At 32.2% G+C, this 15,818-nt stretch overlaps 3 protein-coding genes across 13 annotated transcripts; 1 reads left to right on the top strand and 2 right to left on the bottom strand.

The window, feature by feature from the left end:
* Positions 1-2: 2 nt before the first annotated feature.
* Positions 3-2,016, bottom strand: LOC114871008 (cyclin-dependent kinase 9). Its single transcript, XM_029176376.2, has 7 exons — positions 1,847-2,016; positions 1,676-1,760; positions 1,368-1,458; positions 1,120-1,286; positions 804-1,045; positions 578-725; positions 3-500 (listed from the first exon to the last, which is right to left on the bottom strand). Exons 1-7 carry the CDS (start codon positions 1,951-1,953, stop codon positions 192-194), a joined length of 1,149 nt encoding a protein of 382 aa, XP_029032209.1. The 5' UTR covers positions 1,954-2,016; the 3' UTR covers positions 3-191.
* Positions 2,017-5,446: 3,430 nt separating this feature from the next.
* On the bottom strand, positions 5,447-13,726 carry LOC114871020 (protein lingerer). 8 transcript variants are annotated; one of them, XM_029176396.2, is made up of 16 exons: positions 13,506-13,631; positions 11,636-11,828; positions 11,189-11,552; positions 10,961-11,119; positions 10,856-10,897; positions 10,580-10,773; positions 10,244-10,483; positions 9,861-10,178; positions 9,361-9,792; positions 9,067-9,291; positions 8,743-8,947; positions 8,457-8,656; positions 7,419-7,628; positions 7,235-7,357; positions 6,869-7,144; positions 5,447-6,772 (listed from the first exon to the last, which is right to left on the bottom strand). In XM_029176396.2, the coding sequence occupies exons 2-16, from the start codon at positions 11,759-11,761 to the stop codon at positions 6,524-6,526; spliced, it is 3,363 nt and encodes a 1,120-aa protein (XP_029032229.1). In that variant the 5' UTR covers positions 11,762-11,828; positions 13,506-13,631; the 3' UTR covers positions 5,447-6,523. The 8 variants fall into 8 exon arrangements, with proteins under 8 accessions (XP_029032229.1, XP_029032230.1, XP_029032224.1 ...); XM_029176397.2 differs by having other exon boundaries at positions 10,580-10,746; XM_029176391.2 differs by lacking the exon at positions 13,506-13,631 and adding an exon at positions 13,638-13,726 and having other exon boundaries at positions 10,856-11,119.
* LOC114871021 (PCI domain-containing protein 2) lies at positions 13,390-15,647 on the top strand. 4 transcript variants are annotated; one of them, XM_046285674.1, is made up of 6 exons: positions 13,390-13,467; positions 13,956-14,105; positions 14,187-14,228; positions 14,308-14,429; positions 14,512-14,993; positions 15,077-15,647. In XM_046285674.1, exons 2-6 carry the CDS (start codon positions 14,085-14,087, stop codon positions 15,589-15,591), a joined length of 1,182 nt encoding a protein of 393 aa, XP_046141630.1. In that variant the 5' UTR covers positions 13,390-13,467; positions 13,956-14,084; the 3' UTR covers positions 15,592-15,647. The 4 variants fall into 4 exon arrangements, with proteins under 4 accessions (XP_046141630.1, XP_029032231.1, XP_029032232.1 ...); XM_029176398.2 differs by lacking the exon at positions 13,390-13,467 and adding an exon at positions 13,693-13,763; XM_029176399.2 differs by lacking the exon at positions 13,390-13,467 and having other exon boundaries at positions 13,850-14,105.
* The last annotated feature ends 171 nt before the right edge of the window (positions 15,648-15,818 follow it).

Genomic DNA, 15,818 nt, shown 5'->3' with positions numbered 1-15,818 from the left:
TATATGTATAAAAAAATCTTACAGATCATTTTCGGAATTTATGTAAATCAGATACTTGATTTTAACTTAAAACCGTATACTTCGACATGATATTGAAATAAAATTAAAAGTTATACGATTTATCAAAATTTACAGAGACGAAGAGGTGATGAACGGTAAAGGGCAGTATATATTTGTGGAAACGAAAACTATTAAAATACACGATCTTGGTAACCACTGTCAGCCATACTAGAACTAGGTTTCGCCGATCCTCCAGGTACTTGATGATGAGGATGACGTATATGACCAGGACGTCTTGGTGGAGCCAAGTATTCAAACATACTCTGAGTATGTTGCGCTAACATTTTGCTAAGATCACAGGGCATTGGATCGGTCCAGAAAAAATCATGATTCAATGCAGAATCTGAATCATATCTTTTAGATGGATCGAGAATTAATAGTTTATCTAACAAATCACACGCATAAGGATCCTTCAGATATGGTTTCAATCTGTCTTTAACCTTTGAACAAAAATATTTCTTAATTATATAAGCCAGACATATTACTATAGATTAGATTGAATAAAAATAATAGTTACCTTTCTTTTCTGACCTTTAGGTAAATCCATTTTATTAAACAGTTCTAAATTCTCTACTCCAGGCCAGACTTCTGTTGTTATAGAACCGCATAACTGAGAAATTAATATGAGCTGTTGCTGTTCTGTATTTCCTTGCATTATAGGTGACCTGCGCCAACAAACAATGACAAGAAATGTCTAGATTGTGATATACATTCTAACTTCAAAGTACCATTAACGTATTAACCTGGTCCACATCTCAGCCATTATACATCCTGCACCCCATAAATCTACAGGAGGACCATAATTCCGATCCCCGAGTAAGAGTTCCGGTGGTCTGTACCAAAGAGTGACCACTCTGTTTGTATAACGGTTTGGTTGACCATTTTTATTTGCACTAAATGCGCGAGCTAACCCAAAGTCAGCTAGTTTCAATATACCATTTTTTGTTATTAAAACATTTGCAGCCTTCATATCTCTGTGTAAAATCTATAAAAATTTATGTAAGTTATATTTAATTGATCTGATACTTTTTATTACATATACAACTTATATACTTTTACCTTATTACTATGAATATAATAGAGCCCATTTAATAATTGTTGCATAACTTTTTTAATTTCACCTAAACTGAATTTAACATTTACATTTGACAATAGACCAGCTAGGTCATGTTCACAGAAATCAAATACAAGATAGAATGTAGACCGGTAACGATTATATTGAGTTGCTGGAAAAAAGAATTTGATGACATTAACAAACCAATATTATTTCAAAACATTGCTGCTATATGAGGATATAAAATTCTTACCTCTTGTTCTACATATTTCTATTAAATTCACTACATTTTCATGCTTTAGTAATTGTAATATCCTTATTTCTCTTAAAGCAGTTATAGGAAACTGTAAAAGAAGTTATTAATTTAACATAATACTCTAATGCAACAGATACTTTATCACTGGGTAACAACATCTTGAAAATAAAGTATTCCTTATTAAATAAACAATGAAAACAACACATTATTGTTCATATACAAACGTTTTGCATGGCAATCGGACAACGTGGACAAAAAATGAAAAGGGATGTAATAAACAATCGAATATTTGACCATGTACCTACCCCTTCCTTTTCATTGTCCATCAACACTTTTTTCATAGCTACGAATTTTTTAGTACAATTTTTGTCTCGGGCTTTGAACACCTCCCTGTAAAAGATTTATAATTAAAATAAAACAAAAACTTATACTTCATTATAACCTATAATGTGATAACGAATTTATATTAAGCTCACCCAAAGGTGCCCTGACCAATTTTCGCGACCTTTTCATACTTCGAAGATTCGTCGCAATGAGGGAATTCGAATTCTTCAATGTATTTCTCTTTTTCCCGAGTGTTCATCTTTATTATTTATCAAGTAAACATGTTTTCAGTCAACGAGAACTCCAGGTCCTCCAAACTCTATCAAATAGTTTAAAAACTCGACTGGTGGCGCCATCTATACAAAAACGGCGGAAACTATTCGACAAGTAGGTTCAGCCACTTGTTAATAGATGGCGCAAGTGTTGCCGAAAATTGTCGGTAAAATTAAATTGTCGGTAAAAAGGGTTCCTAGGTTCGATCGTAGCGCCATCTATACAAAAGCGGCGGAAACTATTCGACAAGTGGGTTCAGCCACTTGTTAATAGATGGCGCAAGTATTCGCAGAAATTGGCGGTAAAATTAAATTGTCGGTAAAAAGGGTTCCTAAGTTCGATCGTAGCGCCATCTATACAAAAACGGCGGAAACTATTCGACAAGTGGGTTCAGCCACTTGTTAATAGATGGCGCAAGTGTTCGCAGAAATTGGCGGTAAAATTAAATTGTCGGTAAAAAGGGTTCCTAAGTTCGATCGTAGCGCCATCTATACAAAAACGGCGGAAACTATTCGACAAGTGGGTTCAGCCACTTGTTAATAGATGGCGCAAGTGTTCGCAGAAATTGGCGGTAAAATTAAATTGTCGGTAAAAAGGGTTCCTAAGTTCGATCGTAGCGCCATCTATACAAAAACGGCGGAAACTATTCGACAAGTGGGTTCAGCCACTTGTTAGTAGATGGCGCAAGTGTTTCCAGAAATTGGCGGTAAAATTAAATTGTTGGTAAAAAGGGTTTCGAAGTTCAGTCGAATAGTTTCAGCGATTTCCCGGCAGGTGACGTCAGTGAGGTCGCGAAAATTTGTAATTAAATTATAATTAACATTTTAATCAATTATGACATGTAAGAATAAATACTCTTACCTCTTTAACATCCAAAGCCGATTAAACAAATTTTGCATCTAATGACAATTTTACTAACTGTAATAATTTAAAAATTCTATAATTATTATTATTAAATCAAAATATTATGCATAATATATATGTATGAGATAGGGTTCTTTCAATACATTTATTCTTAGATATTGATATTTATACACACTAATAGCTATTTTTTTTAATAAGTATGTAATAGCAGTAATGGCGCAATGCATTTTGCATTTGCATTGAATAGATTAATATTTGACAAAAATACAAAAATTATTAATGTATAATAATTAGTACAATCGTAAGAACAAATTGTTCTGAATTTTACATTTCGTTTACATTTGTTTGTTCTAGAATATTTTGCATCCTCTTCTATTTTCCATTATACATTACATTTAATATTGTATCTGCCCCTAAATTTATTTGAGCATAAATATAAAATGCGAAATGCTCTAAAATATAGTATTCATACAAAACAAAAAAGGATAATTTGCTTATTATCAATCTCTTGGGTAGTATGTATGGATATATTTATGTGTACATACATGCATACCTTTAATGAACAAGAACACGCTAAATATACTTCTGATTGTTAAATTAATAACAAAATATTATAAATTTCAGTTTCTTCAAATAAAAGCGGATCATTTCGTTTAAATATTTTAAATGTTAATTGAACTCGATAAATCTGTAATAGAATCATGTTTTTAGTAAAACAAAATTGTTAGCAAATCTACAGATAATACTTAAATTCACCTTATTGCATTCTACAAAATAAAATTAGTTTTGTAATGTATAATAAGATCATTATTAAAAGTCATGTACATACTTTTAATTCTCTTCAAAGAGAATAATAATATTTCAAGTTCATTAAATTATTAATACAATGCACTAAATTTCAAAGTTTCCTATAGTTAATTTGAACAAGTAATCCATATCCAAGGATTGTTCTGATAAATTGATTATTTCTTTTTGATAATTTATGATTACAGATTTACATGTTTGTTTTTTGTTTTAAGAGAGTTATTCTACATTTGGTCTTCCACAATTTTCAAACGTATCTTATTAATATTCGTGTTGCTTCAGTATTGTATACATTTATATATACGTTATATGCAATTACTAACAGGAGTTTACTTACAATTATTTACTTCTCCTTCATATCGACGGTACGCGGTGTAGTTTTATGGTAAAACAATTTATTCCCAAGTATGATACACATGCTAAGTTGTAAAAATTTTAGTAGCACCTCATGGAAACGCTTTACTCATATTTTTTGCTCGTTTACTTCTTAATAATGGCCTTAATAATATAACTGTTATATCTGATAATGATCACTATCCACAATGCAATAATGTAAAGTAAAAACTTTCAAAAAATGATTTGCATCCTGATCATTTTATGACTGTACAGCACAATTATAATCAGCATAAATGGTCTAATTGTATGTATGGATATTCTTTTATATCAGACGGAATCGACAATTGCATTTTCTTCTTTATTACAATCTAATTAAAATGATACAAATTATTGTGAATACCTATTAGTAGTATACTAACATTCACATTTCCTTTTTTGTTTGTTCTTAGAATTCATTTAAAAGTTCAGATAGTATAGACTAATATGATTACAGACATAACTGCAATCCATAATTGAACTTATTCAATACTCCCACTTTGATCAACTAAAATTCATTTTTATTTATGTATTAACAAATATTACAATTTTTTAAAGCAGATTCTAAAAATGAGTACGAATCGGCAAAAAGTAAAAAAGAAATTCAAGAACTTACGACGTAGCCACATAAGATTATTATTTGGACTTGTACATCTTGTAAACATCAAATAGAATGTTATAGTACGTGTTTTAATTCTCTTCTATAATTGAAGAACTTCCTTACATAATAAACTTGAAAAATGTTATTTCAAAGCTGGTGTAACTATCTGATAATAATTATAAATTATTCGTTGACAAATGAATAATTTATCTGTTTTTTAATAATACAATTGTGATTCAAAAATTGTTTCAATTTTTGTAAAGACTAAAAATTTAAAAAAAAAAGAAAAAGAGGCAAACAATACTCTCTGCAAACAAAAACTTTAAAACTGTTATTAAACTAAAGCATCAACTATTGTTTTCTAAGAGATAAATTATGTAAATGATATAGATTAATTAGTAAAAGTTAATATATGAATAAAAGTAAGGTAATGTACGTTTTAGATAATACAACTTACTGTACGAAAGGACTGTAAAAAGACATATGAGAAAAATCTGCATAAAGCAGATGTTTGAACTCTATTATTTGAATTTTATTCAAGGCACCACAAGAAAATTATTATTCAATTCTGCTTGGTTTTTCTTAGTATTTGTGGCACTGGTTTAATCTGCAACGCTGTTCTCATAAACATAAGATATATTAAATAAGTACCGTTCTCATTTTGAATCCAACATTCTTTGAAAATATGGTATATGACGATAGCTTCCATTTTTTGGTTTAATAGCTTTTTTTGTTAATAAAATATAATTGTTGATAAATTCTGGTAACTAGAAGAAATGCAAAGTGACCAAATCAAATATATATGTATATGTGGGTGCGCGCAAGAATGCAAAACTAGTGCGATTATACATTCGTTTTTTTTTCTTTAAATACCAAAAGTGACAACATTATGACGATTATAACTTTATATATCTGATGTTTCATGGTTAAATACATACAATAATTGTAATTTACAGTAGTATTATAGTTTTACGTTTCATCACGAATGGGGTGCTTTATTTTCATGTAAAGAAGCACTTTAGATGTTAGTGAGCTGAGATGCCTACATCATACAAAAAAACTATCACCCTTTACAGTCGATGCAGTATATTCGCAATTGCACAGTAGTATACAGATAGGAGATCGGGAGTAAATTTAACAGTCAATTACTTTTCTAGATCATCTTTCCAGTATTTCACACGAGAATGATGCTACTCACAAAACCTTGATTTTGGTAGCGTTTCAACGTACCACAATAAATTTTGTTCATCTTCATCATCTTGACAGATACGTATTAATTATACGTTTCACGATTTTATACGTTACAAATTCTATAAATTCATTTGGCACGAGCGCGCCTCACATTTGGAAGAACTATGCAATTTTTTTTTTTTTTTTAATTATTTTTTTATTCTTGTTGCGCTGCATTTGACTGTTCTTTCGCGTTAAGAAAAATATATTTATACATAAACATACATACCGCATTATACACACCAAAAAACTTTCTAATGAAATTAAAGAATTGTAAGTAAGATAACGTGTTAAAGGATCTTTTTATAATCCAACAACATATTTTGAAATATTATGAGAATAAAGAAAATCAATACCACTAAGTAAAAAGAGTATAATGCTTCTCTGACTAACCGCGTCATTAAGATTTATGCGAAAAGAAATATTTTTACCCCGTTTAAACACAAAACCAGTAAAAATTGCTTAATCCTTCCACGTTTAAAAATTCATCATACATTTTACATTGACTCGTGTCATACTAGGATCATTTAGTTTCACAGAAAAAAAAAGAGGAAAAAAATTGTCTCGTGTTCCTTATGTCATTTATGTCTATGTCCATATCTCACACCACCGTGTATCACAATGGCGAAGTTGTAGTTTGTCTAAAATGGTGCTTCTTTTCTTTTCTTTCTCTAATCCAGAGTTTTTAATTATTTCCAGTCCAGTAACTAGGACTATATCCAGGTTTTGCTTGGGCTTTATTTTGGGAACTTGTATTAGACCTTTGACCTGTACTACTTCCACCATCTTGATGAAGTGGCTGATGCAGTTGATGGGGCATAGTCGGGATAAACAAATGCGGTGTGCCGTATCCACCAGGTAAACCGGCGTTTTGACTACCGGTAAGACCAAATGGTGGAGGGGTTGCCGAATGAAAAGTCTGTTTGTCATAAGACTAAAATAAATAAATTAAAAATATGAATATTATTGGATTCACATATGAAAATCTAAAAATTCTTTTTATCACAAAGAAGTTGATGAAAATACTTACGTTAACTTTACTAAGCGCTACATGACTCTTTGCATACATAGTGGCACTTATATCGGTTGCAGACGATCCACCAGTATTAGTATTTCCAGTAGATGTTCCTGTTTTACCAGTTTGAGTACTGGTATAATTGTTCCCTGCACCTTTGTATTCAGCTGAGGGACCAGCAGATGCTAAAGCATCGTAGCTTGCACTAGCACCGTATCCAGATCCATAACCCCCTGGCTTAGCACTATATGCACCACTGTTTGTACCCGCATTACCAGCAGTAGCTATCTGCTATAATAAATTGTTTTTGATAAATAAAATGTAAATTTTCATCATGATATATTAAAAGAAAAACGATTAATTAAAATTCAATAAACTTACAGGATAAATGGCAGGGGTTCCATACTGAAAGCCACCTGGCATTATTCCACCGCCATATGCAAAATATGCATACGTTGGAGGAAGCGTAGGATTCATCATTGGTTGCTGATGCTGGGTAGCAGTCTGCAAATAATTTAATAAACACTGTAGATGCTGATCATCGAGTCTACTAAAGAAATCTCACCTGTTGGGACATCGTAGATGGAACAGGAGATGCATTGCTGTCGTTTCTGGCGAACCTGGCGTCACTAATACTGGTATAGGCTCCTTGTACACCTTGTACTCCTTGAACACCTTGCACACCGGAAAGTGCATCTCCTCGTCCTCCACCAAGACTGGTAGCGGGGCCGGTTGTCTGATAGCCCAAAGCCGCGTCATAGTAACCAGTAGTTGGCTGCAGGTTAGTCAGGAAGGCCAAACACAAAACTACATGCATACACTGTGTACTCCAAATACAAGAAGGCTAACTAATATCTAAGGCTACGCGTACTAGGTTTTAGGGCAGGTAACATGCGGTTTCGTTGTACCTGTCTCTTTAATATCCTCTTAAAAATCTACAAAACGAGGTACAACTCAACCACTCCAAAATTACAACATTATATAATTCTGTACAGTTTCAAATATATCATATAAAATAAATTAAACTAATAATAAAGAACGAAATAAAGGTGTATAGCAAGTCTACGATCAAAGTGGCATTTCTATATTATCAATAAAAGTTTCTTCAAGTTGATTGTAGACATTCTGATTTTTCTACTGTATAGTGTATCAGAAACTAAAAATTATTCAATTTATTTGATGCGACATCTCACTATAAATAAATACAACGAATCTCTTGTATCGCCATAAGGGTATGAATAAGAATCCATGATTCCTTAAAAAAAAAAAGAAGGAAAAAGAAAAATTGAAGTAACGAGCAGCTACCAAGCATTAAAGAAACAATTACTTCAGCATTCTTCTTGCTAGATAATCATAACATAAAATAAAATAGCACGTTCCAGAGTAGTACACCCGAAATATGTTTCCTATTTATAGTTATTCTTTCAAGAAACATAATATTTGTAATTCGAATAAAATTCTGTAAAAAAGAACAATGTACTTTTTTAAAAGTGTACATTACTCTAACGAAGCATCCTAATCAAATCAAGTACAAATTAAGAAATGAATAATTTGTACTTGAATCATTTGCATAAATAAATAGAACAATCAAATAATAACTGACCATGTGCGGTATTCTTTGTTGCATAAGCTGCAATTCTTCGTAACTGTACATTGGTTGTTGAAATGCGTAAGGTACACCTTGACCCATAATGTACTGATGACTTAACATCGGTGTCATGCTGCCCGCTGCACCACCACCCGTCATATTTCCAGTTCCACTACTACCCGTTACCACACCACTCGATGTACTTTTCGGTACCGCTAATTTAAAAATCATGTCACAATTTATTACTTTCATTCAATCGTATGAATAATTTTAATTCAATCAAAGTATAAACGCAACTCACCGTTAGAATTAGTTACTTTAGTTTGTGAACTATTTACGGAGGTAGAACTAAGACCTAATGTAGGAGCAGTAGTCGTCGCGAGGGAGCTATTCGACGTTGTCGTATTACTGTCGTACTGAGAATCTTTTGTCGTAGCATTGTTCAATTTATGATTGTGAGACGCTGTCTGTGGTTGACTGGCATACGTTCCATACGTTCCATACACCTATAAATGCAATTCTTCATTTCAGGTACACCCATCAGTGAATTCATCGAACACAAAACAGCGATGAGGTACCACACCCTCGTAGGTACAGCTACTCATCGTTTAAATAAAATACTCACGGATTGTGCTGCACTTTGGTACGCTGCAGAAGTTTGTGTAATAGGTGAAGTAAACGTTGTGCCGGATTGTTGGTAAGCTTGAGGCGTCGATTGAAACGAAGACGATCCCTGATAGCCACTTGTTTGATATCCTGTGCTGCTATTCGATACAGTATTCGTAGCTACAGATTGAGCTTGATACTGTGATGTTGTAGCAGGTACGTATCCAGTAGCAGATTGGTATACCTACATAATAATAATAATAATACATGATTATTTCAAATAACTGTTTTAGATGATTATTACAATAATTACTTGATTCGTAGTTGTTGGTTGGTTATAACCAGAAGTTGCAGACGCAGACGGGGAAGCTTGGCTAAAGTTTGATGTATTGGATTGAGGAAACGACGTCGAACTGTTGTAACTTGCTTGTGTAACAGTCGCCGTTGCAGAGTAACTATTGGCGCTGGTGCCCGATGCAGTTTGAAACGATGACTGAGCAGACTGAGCATTTGTGGAGTATGCATTGTAAGTGCTTGGCGTCGCGGTAGGTGCTTGAAATGATGATTTCTGGGATTGATAAGTTGGTGTTGTACCGTAGGTTGCTGCGTTCCCTGGCGAGACTTGCGAGGTGAAATCTTGTTTAGTTATGTCTAAACTTTGTCCGGTACTATTACCGCGACCAGTAAAAGTTTGAGCGTTTATCGAATGTTCACTTGATACAGGTAGGTTCTCGCTGTTTGATAACTGCAATAAAAATAAAAATAGTATTTAGTTTTAATACTATTACGTAGGTGAAATAATAAATTAATTACCATTTGAGAAGTGGTATTGAAAGGTGTTGTCGATGATTGTGTGGTTTCAATGTCCAGAGAATTATTCGTATTGGCAGTGTTTACAGCATTTGTAGTAGAAGTTACGTCCACACCAGGAATTGTACTACTTGCTGAATTGTATTTTTCATTTGCTGAACCATCAAGAGAGCTCGAATCGCTACCAAACTCAAGTGCACCAAATTGGACATCGAGAAATCCAATACCACTATTAACTGCATCTCCTGGCATTTCTACAGCAGTGGATGGGATTTTTGATGGCGGTGGTACTCGTGGGCGTTGTTTTGTCGGTCTTTGAGGCTAAATAACGATTAATTGAAATTAGTTTATAAAATAAGAAATAGTTAAATATATCATTTAATTACCTGATTGGTAATTGATGAAGAAAATGTTGTTTGACCAGCAGCTTTTAAGCTTTCACTTGTTTGTTGAGTAAGTTGTGTTAAATACTGAGTCTGTGCAGCTGTTAATACTCCACCGCTTATAGCGTTTGGTTGCTGTGACAGTTGCATCGTTGGTAAGCTTAACACGGACTGTTGCTGCTGTGTTTGTTGAATTAAAGTTTGTTGTTGTATTGGTGGTATTTCCGACAATTTTGGCAATTCCTTCAAAAAATTAATAAATAAATAAAAGAATATTTTATGTTTCACATTATTGATGATAAATGATAATACGTTAAATAATATTTGGTAATTACGTACTTCTTGTTGTAATAATGATAAATTTACATTTTGATTTGATTGCACTGTTTGTAGATCCTGGGTTTTCTGCTCTTCTATGGGAGGTGGAGGTTCCGCTACCGAAGTACTTGGTGTAAAAACTTTCGTATCGGCCAATGAACCTGTATACTCCTCGTTATCCCAGTCTTCTGTAGAATCCAAATTATTCCATGCATCTAACCACATATTTTTAATACATCCCATAAGAATGTAAAGTGGTTTGAAATACCAATAGGTAAAAGTGATGAAAAAGCTTACCCATCTTTGGTTCTTGAACACCTTGTTGTTGTTCTTCGTTACCTGTCCATGTATCAATTGGTCGATTAAAACTATGAGCAGACGAAGTAGATGATGGATCATTACGATTAGCAAACGTCCGTGGTCCAAGTCCTCTGCTTCCTCCTCGTCCTCCTCGTCCAGGTCTTCCTGGACCACCTCTCCCTCTCCTGTTGCCACCGTAGCTGCCATCGCGAACCCCATCTTCCATGTTTCTTTCATTTTCTTTGTTTTCTCGACCACGCCCTGAATAAGGATTTGTTTATAATTACAAGATTTACAATAATTTGTAATAATGCTGATAAGTATACTTACATCCACGATTATCATGATTAGCACGGCCTCGCATACGCGGCGGACCACCTCCTCGTTGATTACGTCTTTCATCCCAATCACCGCTCTCATCCTGACCACCAGAAGTATCCATGTTTTGTTTAGAACCGCTCGGTTGACGAGGCTTCTTTTTTTTTACTTCCCATTCTGTTTTTACTCCTTCCAAAAGATCATTAACAGCACGATCCAAATCCCCATCACTGTCATGTAAAGCCATAACCACTTCATCTTCTGACCGTCTAGTCATGTCCATGACCTGCTTGATACGTTCTTTCAAAACAGGATCTTCTCCACTGCCCATTCTAGTGTCGATAATTTGTGCATGCCGCATCTGAACAGTGTTTGGCTACCATGCCAAAAGTTTTTATTAAATAATATAAAAATTATGTAAGAATCAAAGATGTTTTTACAAATGCAAATTATACAAACCTGTGCTTTCTCATGTTTTGACGAATCCGATGATTTAGTTTGATGATCTGACTTCCCATGTTGTTGTGATTTATTTTTATTGGTGCCTCTCGCACCGGAGGACACCGATTTGTTGCTTGAACTCATTGCCAACTAAAACCCCACACACCTATATCACTCACCTATCACACTATATACACTCTCTATTTACAGTCTGTAACAAAAGAAATAATTAACTGTGTATATTTAATATAATTAAATATTTAACAAAAATACTGTACAAGTGAGAAAAACATTTATTGTATATATTTCAATTAATTTATTTCAAAATTAAAGGTGAAATATACTATTGTACTTTGTTATTACAAATACAGATATATACAGAAGCATGTATGTTGTTCAGCTTCTTAAATTATATTTAAACTGTGTAAATTACATTGAGATTTCATACTTTAGAAATCTATGTACAACTTTTAACAATATTGGAACTATTTTTTCCTTTACAAAGTATATGATAAATCTTAATTACCAATTTCTTACTATTAATTAATCAGTATATGAGTAGTTACAAAATAAATAACAAAACTGATTTGACTAAAAAATACTTAAACCGTTTAAAAATATTTTAATACAGTCATAATTACATATGTTAATTTCAAAACCTGTATTTAAATGATAAATATGACCAACATATAACATTATCATAATAAAAGATCAAAACTTCCTATTTTAAAGAAATATAATGAAATAAATGAAATTTTAAAAAATGTATAATTATGAAAGAAAACAATTATTATTGTATTACTAAATGATTCATAATCACTGAATTTGTGTACATGCTTGAATACATAAAAATATATTAAATACATAATTGGATAAAACAATATTTAAAAAATTTATAAATGCTTCGAATACATGTAAAATATCCACTATATTCAATTAAAATTGTATGTGATAAACATCACAGTTATTATCACATATGATAATTTCTAACAAAATTATTATTTTAAGTGACAATATAATTAAGAATTATATATTATATAATCCAAAAATTTTAGAAATACTCGTGTCCTTAAGACTTTCAAGATTTCTAACATAGTTATGTATTGAAAATAACCTAGATAATAAAAGCAGTTTATATTTGAAAGTATTTGCATGATTGTGATGTACTTATTAAGTATTCTATCAAACTATGATCACAAAAATGTGTAAAAGAAGATTTATAATAAAAAAATCGACGTCACAAAGAAATATTTCTGGGGCATAATTTTAGTTCTGTTTGTGAATTAAGATGAAAAGGTTAGGATCCTCTAATGAGGATAAATAGAAAATTAAATCATTTAGTAAGTATTTCTTAAAATAGGTACGTTTCTCCTAAAACGATTGTCTAGAAGAACGAATAACTAAACGTTTGGGTGATATGTAGAATGATCTAAATCTTATTCATAAATTTTTGCGACATCCTAGATCATGCCACAGATATAAATGAAGAAGTCCACCATGATTACCGAAAGTTTTGTCAATATTTTGCAACACAAAAGCTTTCGAAAGCTGACAATGTAAAAAAAAAAGATAAATTTTGACGTGCGCGGTGAGAATATGACGAAGAAGGATTATCAGGCGCATCACAAAAAACACCTTGTCCGTTTCGTTGTTGCTCGCAAGGGAGTTGTGAAAATTCTTCAAATGGATGATAAAGAAATTGGCCGTGTAGAGTTTGTTATACTCCTGAATCGGTACTACGACGTTGATGTAGAATATTTTCTGCAGACCATGTGCACGGTAGACGCCATTTCTGGTTTTGCGAGGAAGGCTTGTCAACCATCGCCGCGGTGGAGCATCGATAGATCTCCGTAAGACGATCAAGTCAAAGTATTTGCAAGTAACTCACAGTTATTATAAGCGTTGTTAGCGAACTCGAAGAACACGTCCAGAGTCAGAAACAAGTGAAATTCACGACGCCTCGGCTTTTTCGGCCGTGGCGCGCGAAAAACCACGAAAAAAACAACGAATTTGTTCGTACCTGGTTAGTGCGCTCAAAACGCAGCTCGGTCACGTGACCGCGGGCCCCCCTCCCTGACACGGCAGCACCGCCTCTATGGTTTATCAGGCTGCATACGGCTAGTCAATTTTATACTAGAAATTTCAGGTTGTTAACTAAACAATTACAAATTTTCTAGATTTTCATAAAAAAACAAATCTAATTTCAGGCTAATTTCCAATTATTCACACCATGTACTTTTAATCAGTTTTTTAATATCATTAAATTATTAATATTATTTATTAGAGATATCAAGAGACCAAAATTACTTTGCCATTTGTATTATATATATTTTTTTAGTTGCTTGAAAATAAGGCATTTGATGAAGGGTCTGAAGTCTGCTGAAGTCCTGATTATGGTTAATGTATACTCAGAATAAACCACAAAGTATTCAAATAATTACTGATAAACTTATTTATTGATATTACAATGGATTCGTATTTAATGCAGGTAACGTATTAATTTATTAGAGAAAATAATAATATTAATACTAAGAATGTAGTTTCCAAATTACGGTTATGTTTACTATAGGTCAGGAGAATGTGGTTAAATCAGGATGGTGACCCTTTAGCGGTAACTAATAGTTATTTATATTGTAATAATAAATTGTATAAAAATATGAACGATAGATTACATATATATTTTTTTAAAGGATATGTTGTCTTTACGGCATGGTCATATTTCAATTCCACAAATTGGGTCTGAAACTGCAATGACAAAAACAATGGAACACATATCTGCTCCTCTTGATGATTTGGTACTTTACCATTTAAAGTAACTGAAATATCTTTAATAGAATTTTATAATTATTATTGTAATGATGTGTAATAAAATGTTGTAATACTTATGTTTTTAGAACTATAGCAGCAATGAACAAGGATGATCGATTAGCTATGTATAATTACCAAAGTTCAGCAGTTCAGTCTTTAACAAAGATCTTACAAATGCAAAAAGAAGAAAATTGGATGTTACCTGTTATGAATGTGATGTGTTTAGAGTTAAGATTATTAGCAGTATGTGTTGAAAATATGAAAACAAATAAAAATATGAAACCAGGAGAAATTCTAGAAAAATGTGCAGATTGCTTAATGGGTTGTTTTCGAGTATGCGCTTGCGATAATCGTAGTTCAGAAGATGACACAAAACGATGGGGCATGCTAGCTTTAGTTAATCAGTTATTAAAAATCTACTTTAGAATCAATAAGTTGCATTTGTGCAGACCTTTGATAAGAGCAATAGAATCTTCTCCCTATAAAGCACATTTTGCATTAGCACAACAAATCACTTATAAATTCTTTGTGGGCCGTAAAGCAATGTTTGATAGTGATTACAAAGCTGGTAATTATGCATATTTATTTTAACAAACTTAGCAGTTCAGATATAACTTAAAAATCTTTGTAATAAATTTAATTACTTTCCAGCTGATGAATACCTCACTTATGCATTTGAACACTGTCACAAACAATCTACAAAAAATAAGCGACTGATTTTAACTTATCTTGTGCCAGTGAAAATGTTATTGGGTTACATGCCAAAACACAGCTTGCTGGAAAAGTACAATTTAATGGAATTTGGGGAATTAATGGAAGCTGTTAAAAAAGGAGATTTATGTAATCTAGAAAAAGTTATGGAGAAACATGAAACCTTTTTCATAGGAGCTGGAATATATTTGATTGTGGAAAAATTAAAAATAATAGCATACAGAAATTTGTTTAAGAAGGTGTATTTAGTATTAAACATACATCAAATTCCTATCCAAGATTTGCTCTCAGCCTTGCAAATGCATGAACTTAATGATATGGATATGGATGAAGTAGAATGCATTGTTGCAAATTTAATATATGAAGGAAAAATTAAAGGGTACATATCCCATCAACATAAGAAATTGGTAATCTCTAAACAAAATCCTTTTCCGCCACTTTCAACGATACCGTAATTGTTACTGAAGTATTTGTATTTTCTTTTTAATAAATAAATTAAAATTTGATAAAACTGTTACTTTTTAAAACTTTATCCATATGACATTGCTTATCATTTAATTGATATATTTCAAAGAAAATTAGAATTTATGATATTTTCTTATCAATTTCTTTTTAAATATATAAAAATATTTTACTAATTACAAACTTATAAAATACTGTAATATTTTAATATAAGTTTTTC

This window comes from Osmia bicornis, chromosome 5 (assembly GCF_907164935.1).
Source record: "Osmia bicornis bicornis chromosome 5, iOsmBic2.1, whole genome shotgun sequence".
Taxonomy (NCBI): domain Eukaryota; kingdom Metazoa; phylum Arthropoda; class Insecta; order Hymenoptera; family Megachilidae; genus Osmia; species Osmia bicornis.
This window is presented reverse-complemented; position numbering and strand designations above follow the sequence as displayed.

Excerpts from the sequence above, each read along its gene's own strand:
- LOC114871008 (XM_029176376.2), bottom strand. The coding sequence starts at position 1,953 with ATGAACACTCGGGAAAAAGAGAAATACATTGAAGAATTCGAATTCCCT. Across the intron at positions 726-803 it reads ATGGCTGAGATGTGGACCAG|GTCACCTATAATGCAAGGAA; the intron begins GTTAATACGTTA and ends TTGTTGGCGCAG. Across the intron at positions 501-577 it reads CTAAAGGTCAGAAAAGAAAG|GTTAAAGACAGATTGAAACC; the intron begins GTAACTATTATT and ends TTTTGTTCAAAG.
- LOC114871020 (XM_029176391.2), bottom strand. The coding sequence starts at position 11,761 with ATGAGTTCAAGCAACAAATCGGTGTCCTCCGGTGCGAGAGGCACCAAT. Across the intron at positions 10,179-10,243 it reads CTTCATCAATTACCAATCAG|CCTCAAAGACCGACAAAACA; the intron begins GTAATTAAATGA and ends ATCGTTATTTAG. Across the intron at positions 8,657-8,742 it reads TAAAGTAACTAATTCTAACG|CGGTACCGAAAAGTACATCG; the intron begins GTGAGTTGCGTT and ends TTTTTAAATTAG.
- LOC114871021 (XM_046285674.1), top strand. The coding sequence starts at position 14,085 with ATGGATTCGTATTTAATGCAG. Across the intron at positions 14,106-14,186 it reads TGGATTCGTATTTAATGCAG|GTCAGGAGAATGTGGTTAAA; the intron begins GTAACGTATTAA and ends TGTTTACTATAG. Across the intron at positions 14,229-14,307 it reads AGGATGGTGACCCTTTAGCG|GATATGTTGTCTTTACGGCA; the intron begins GTAACTAATAGT and ends ATTTTTTTAAAG.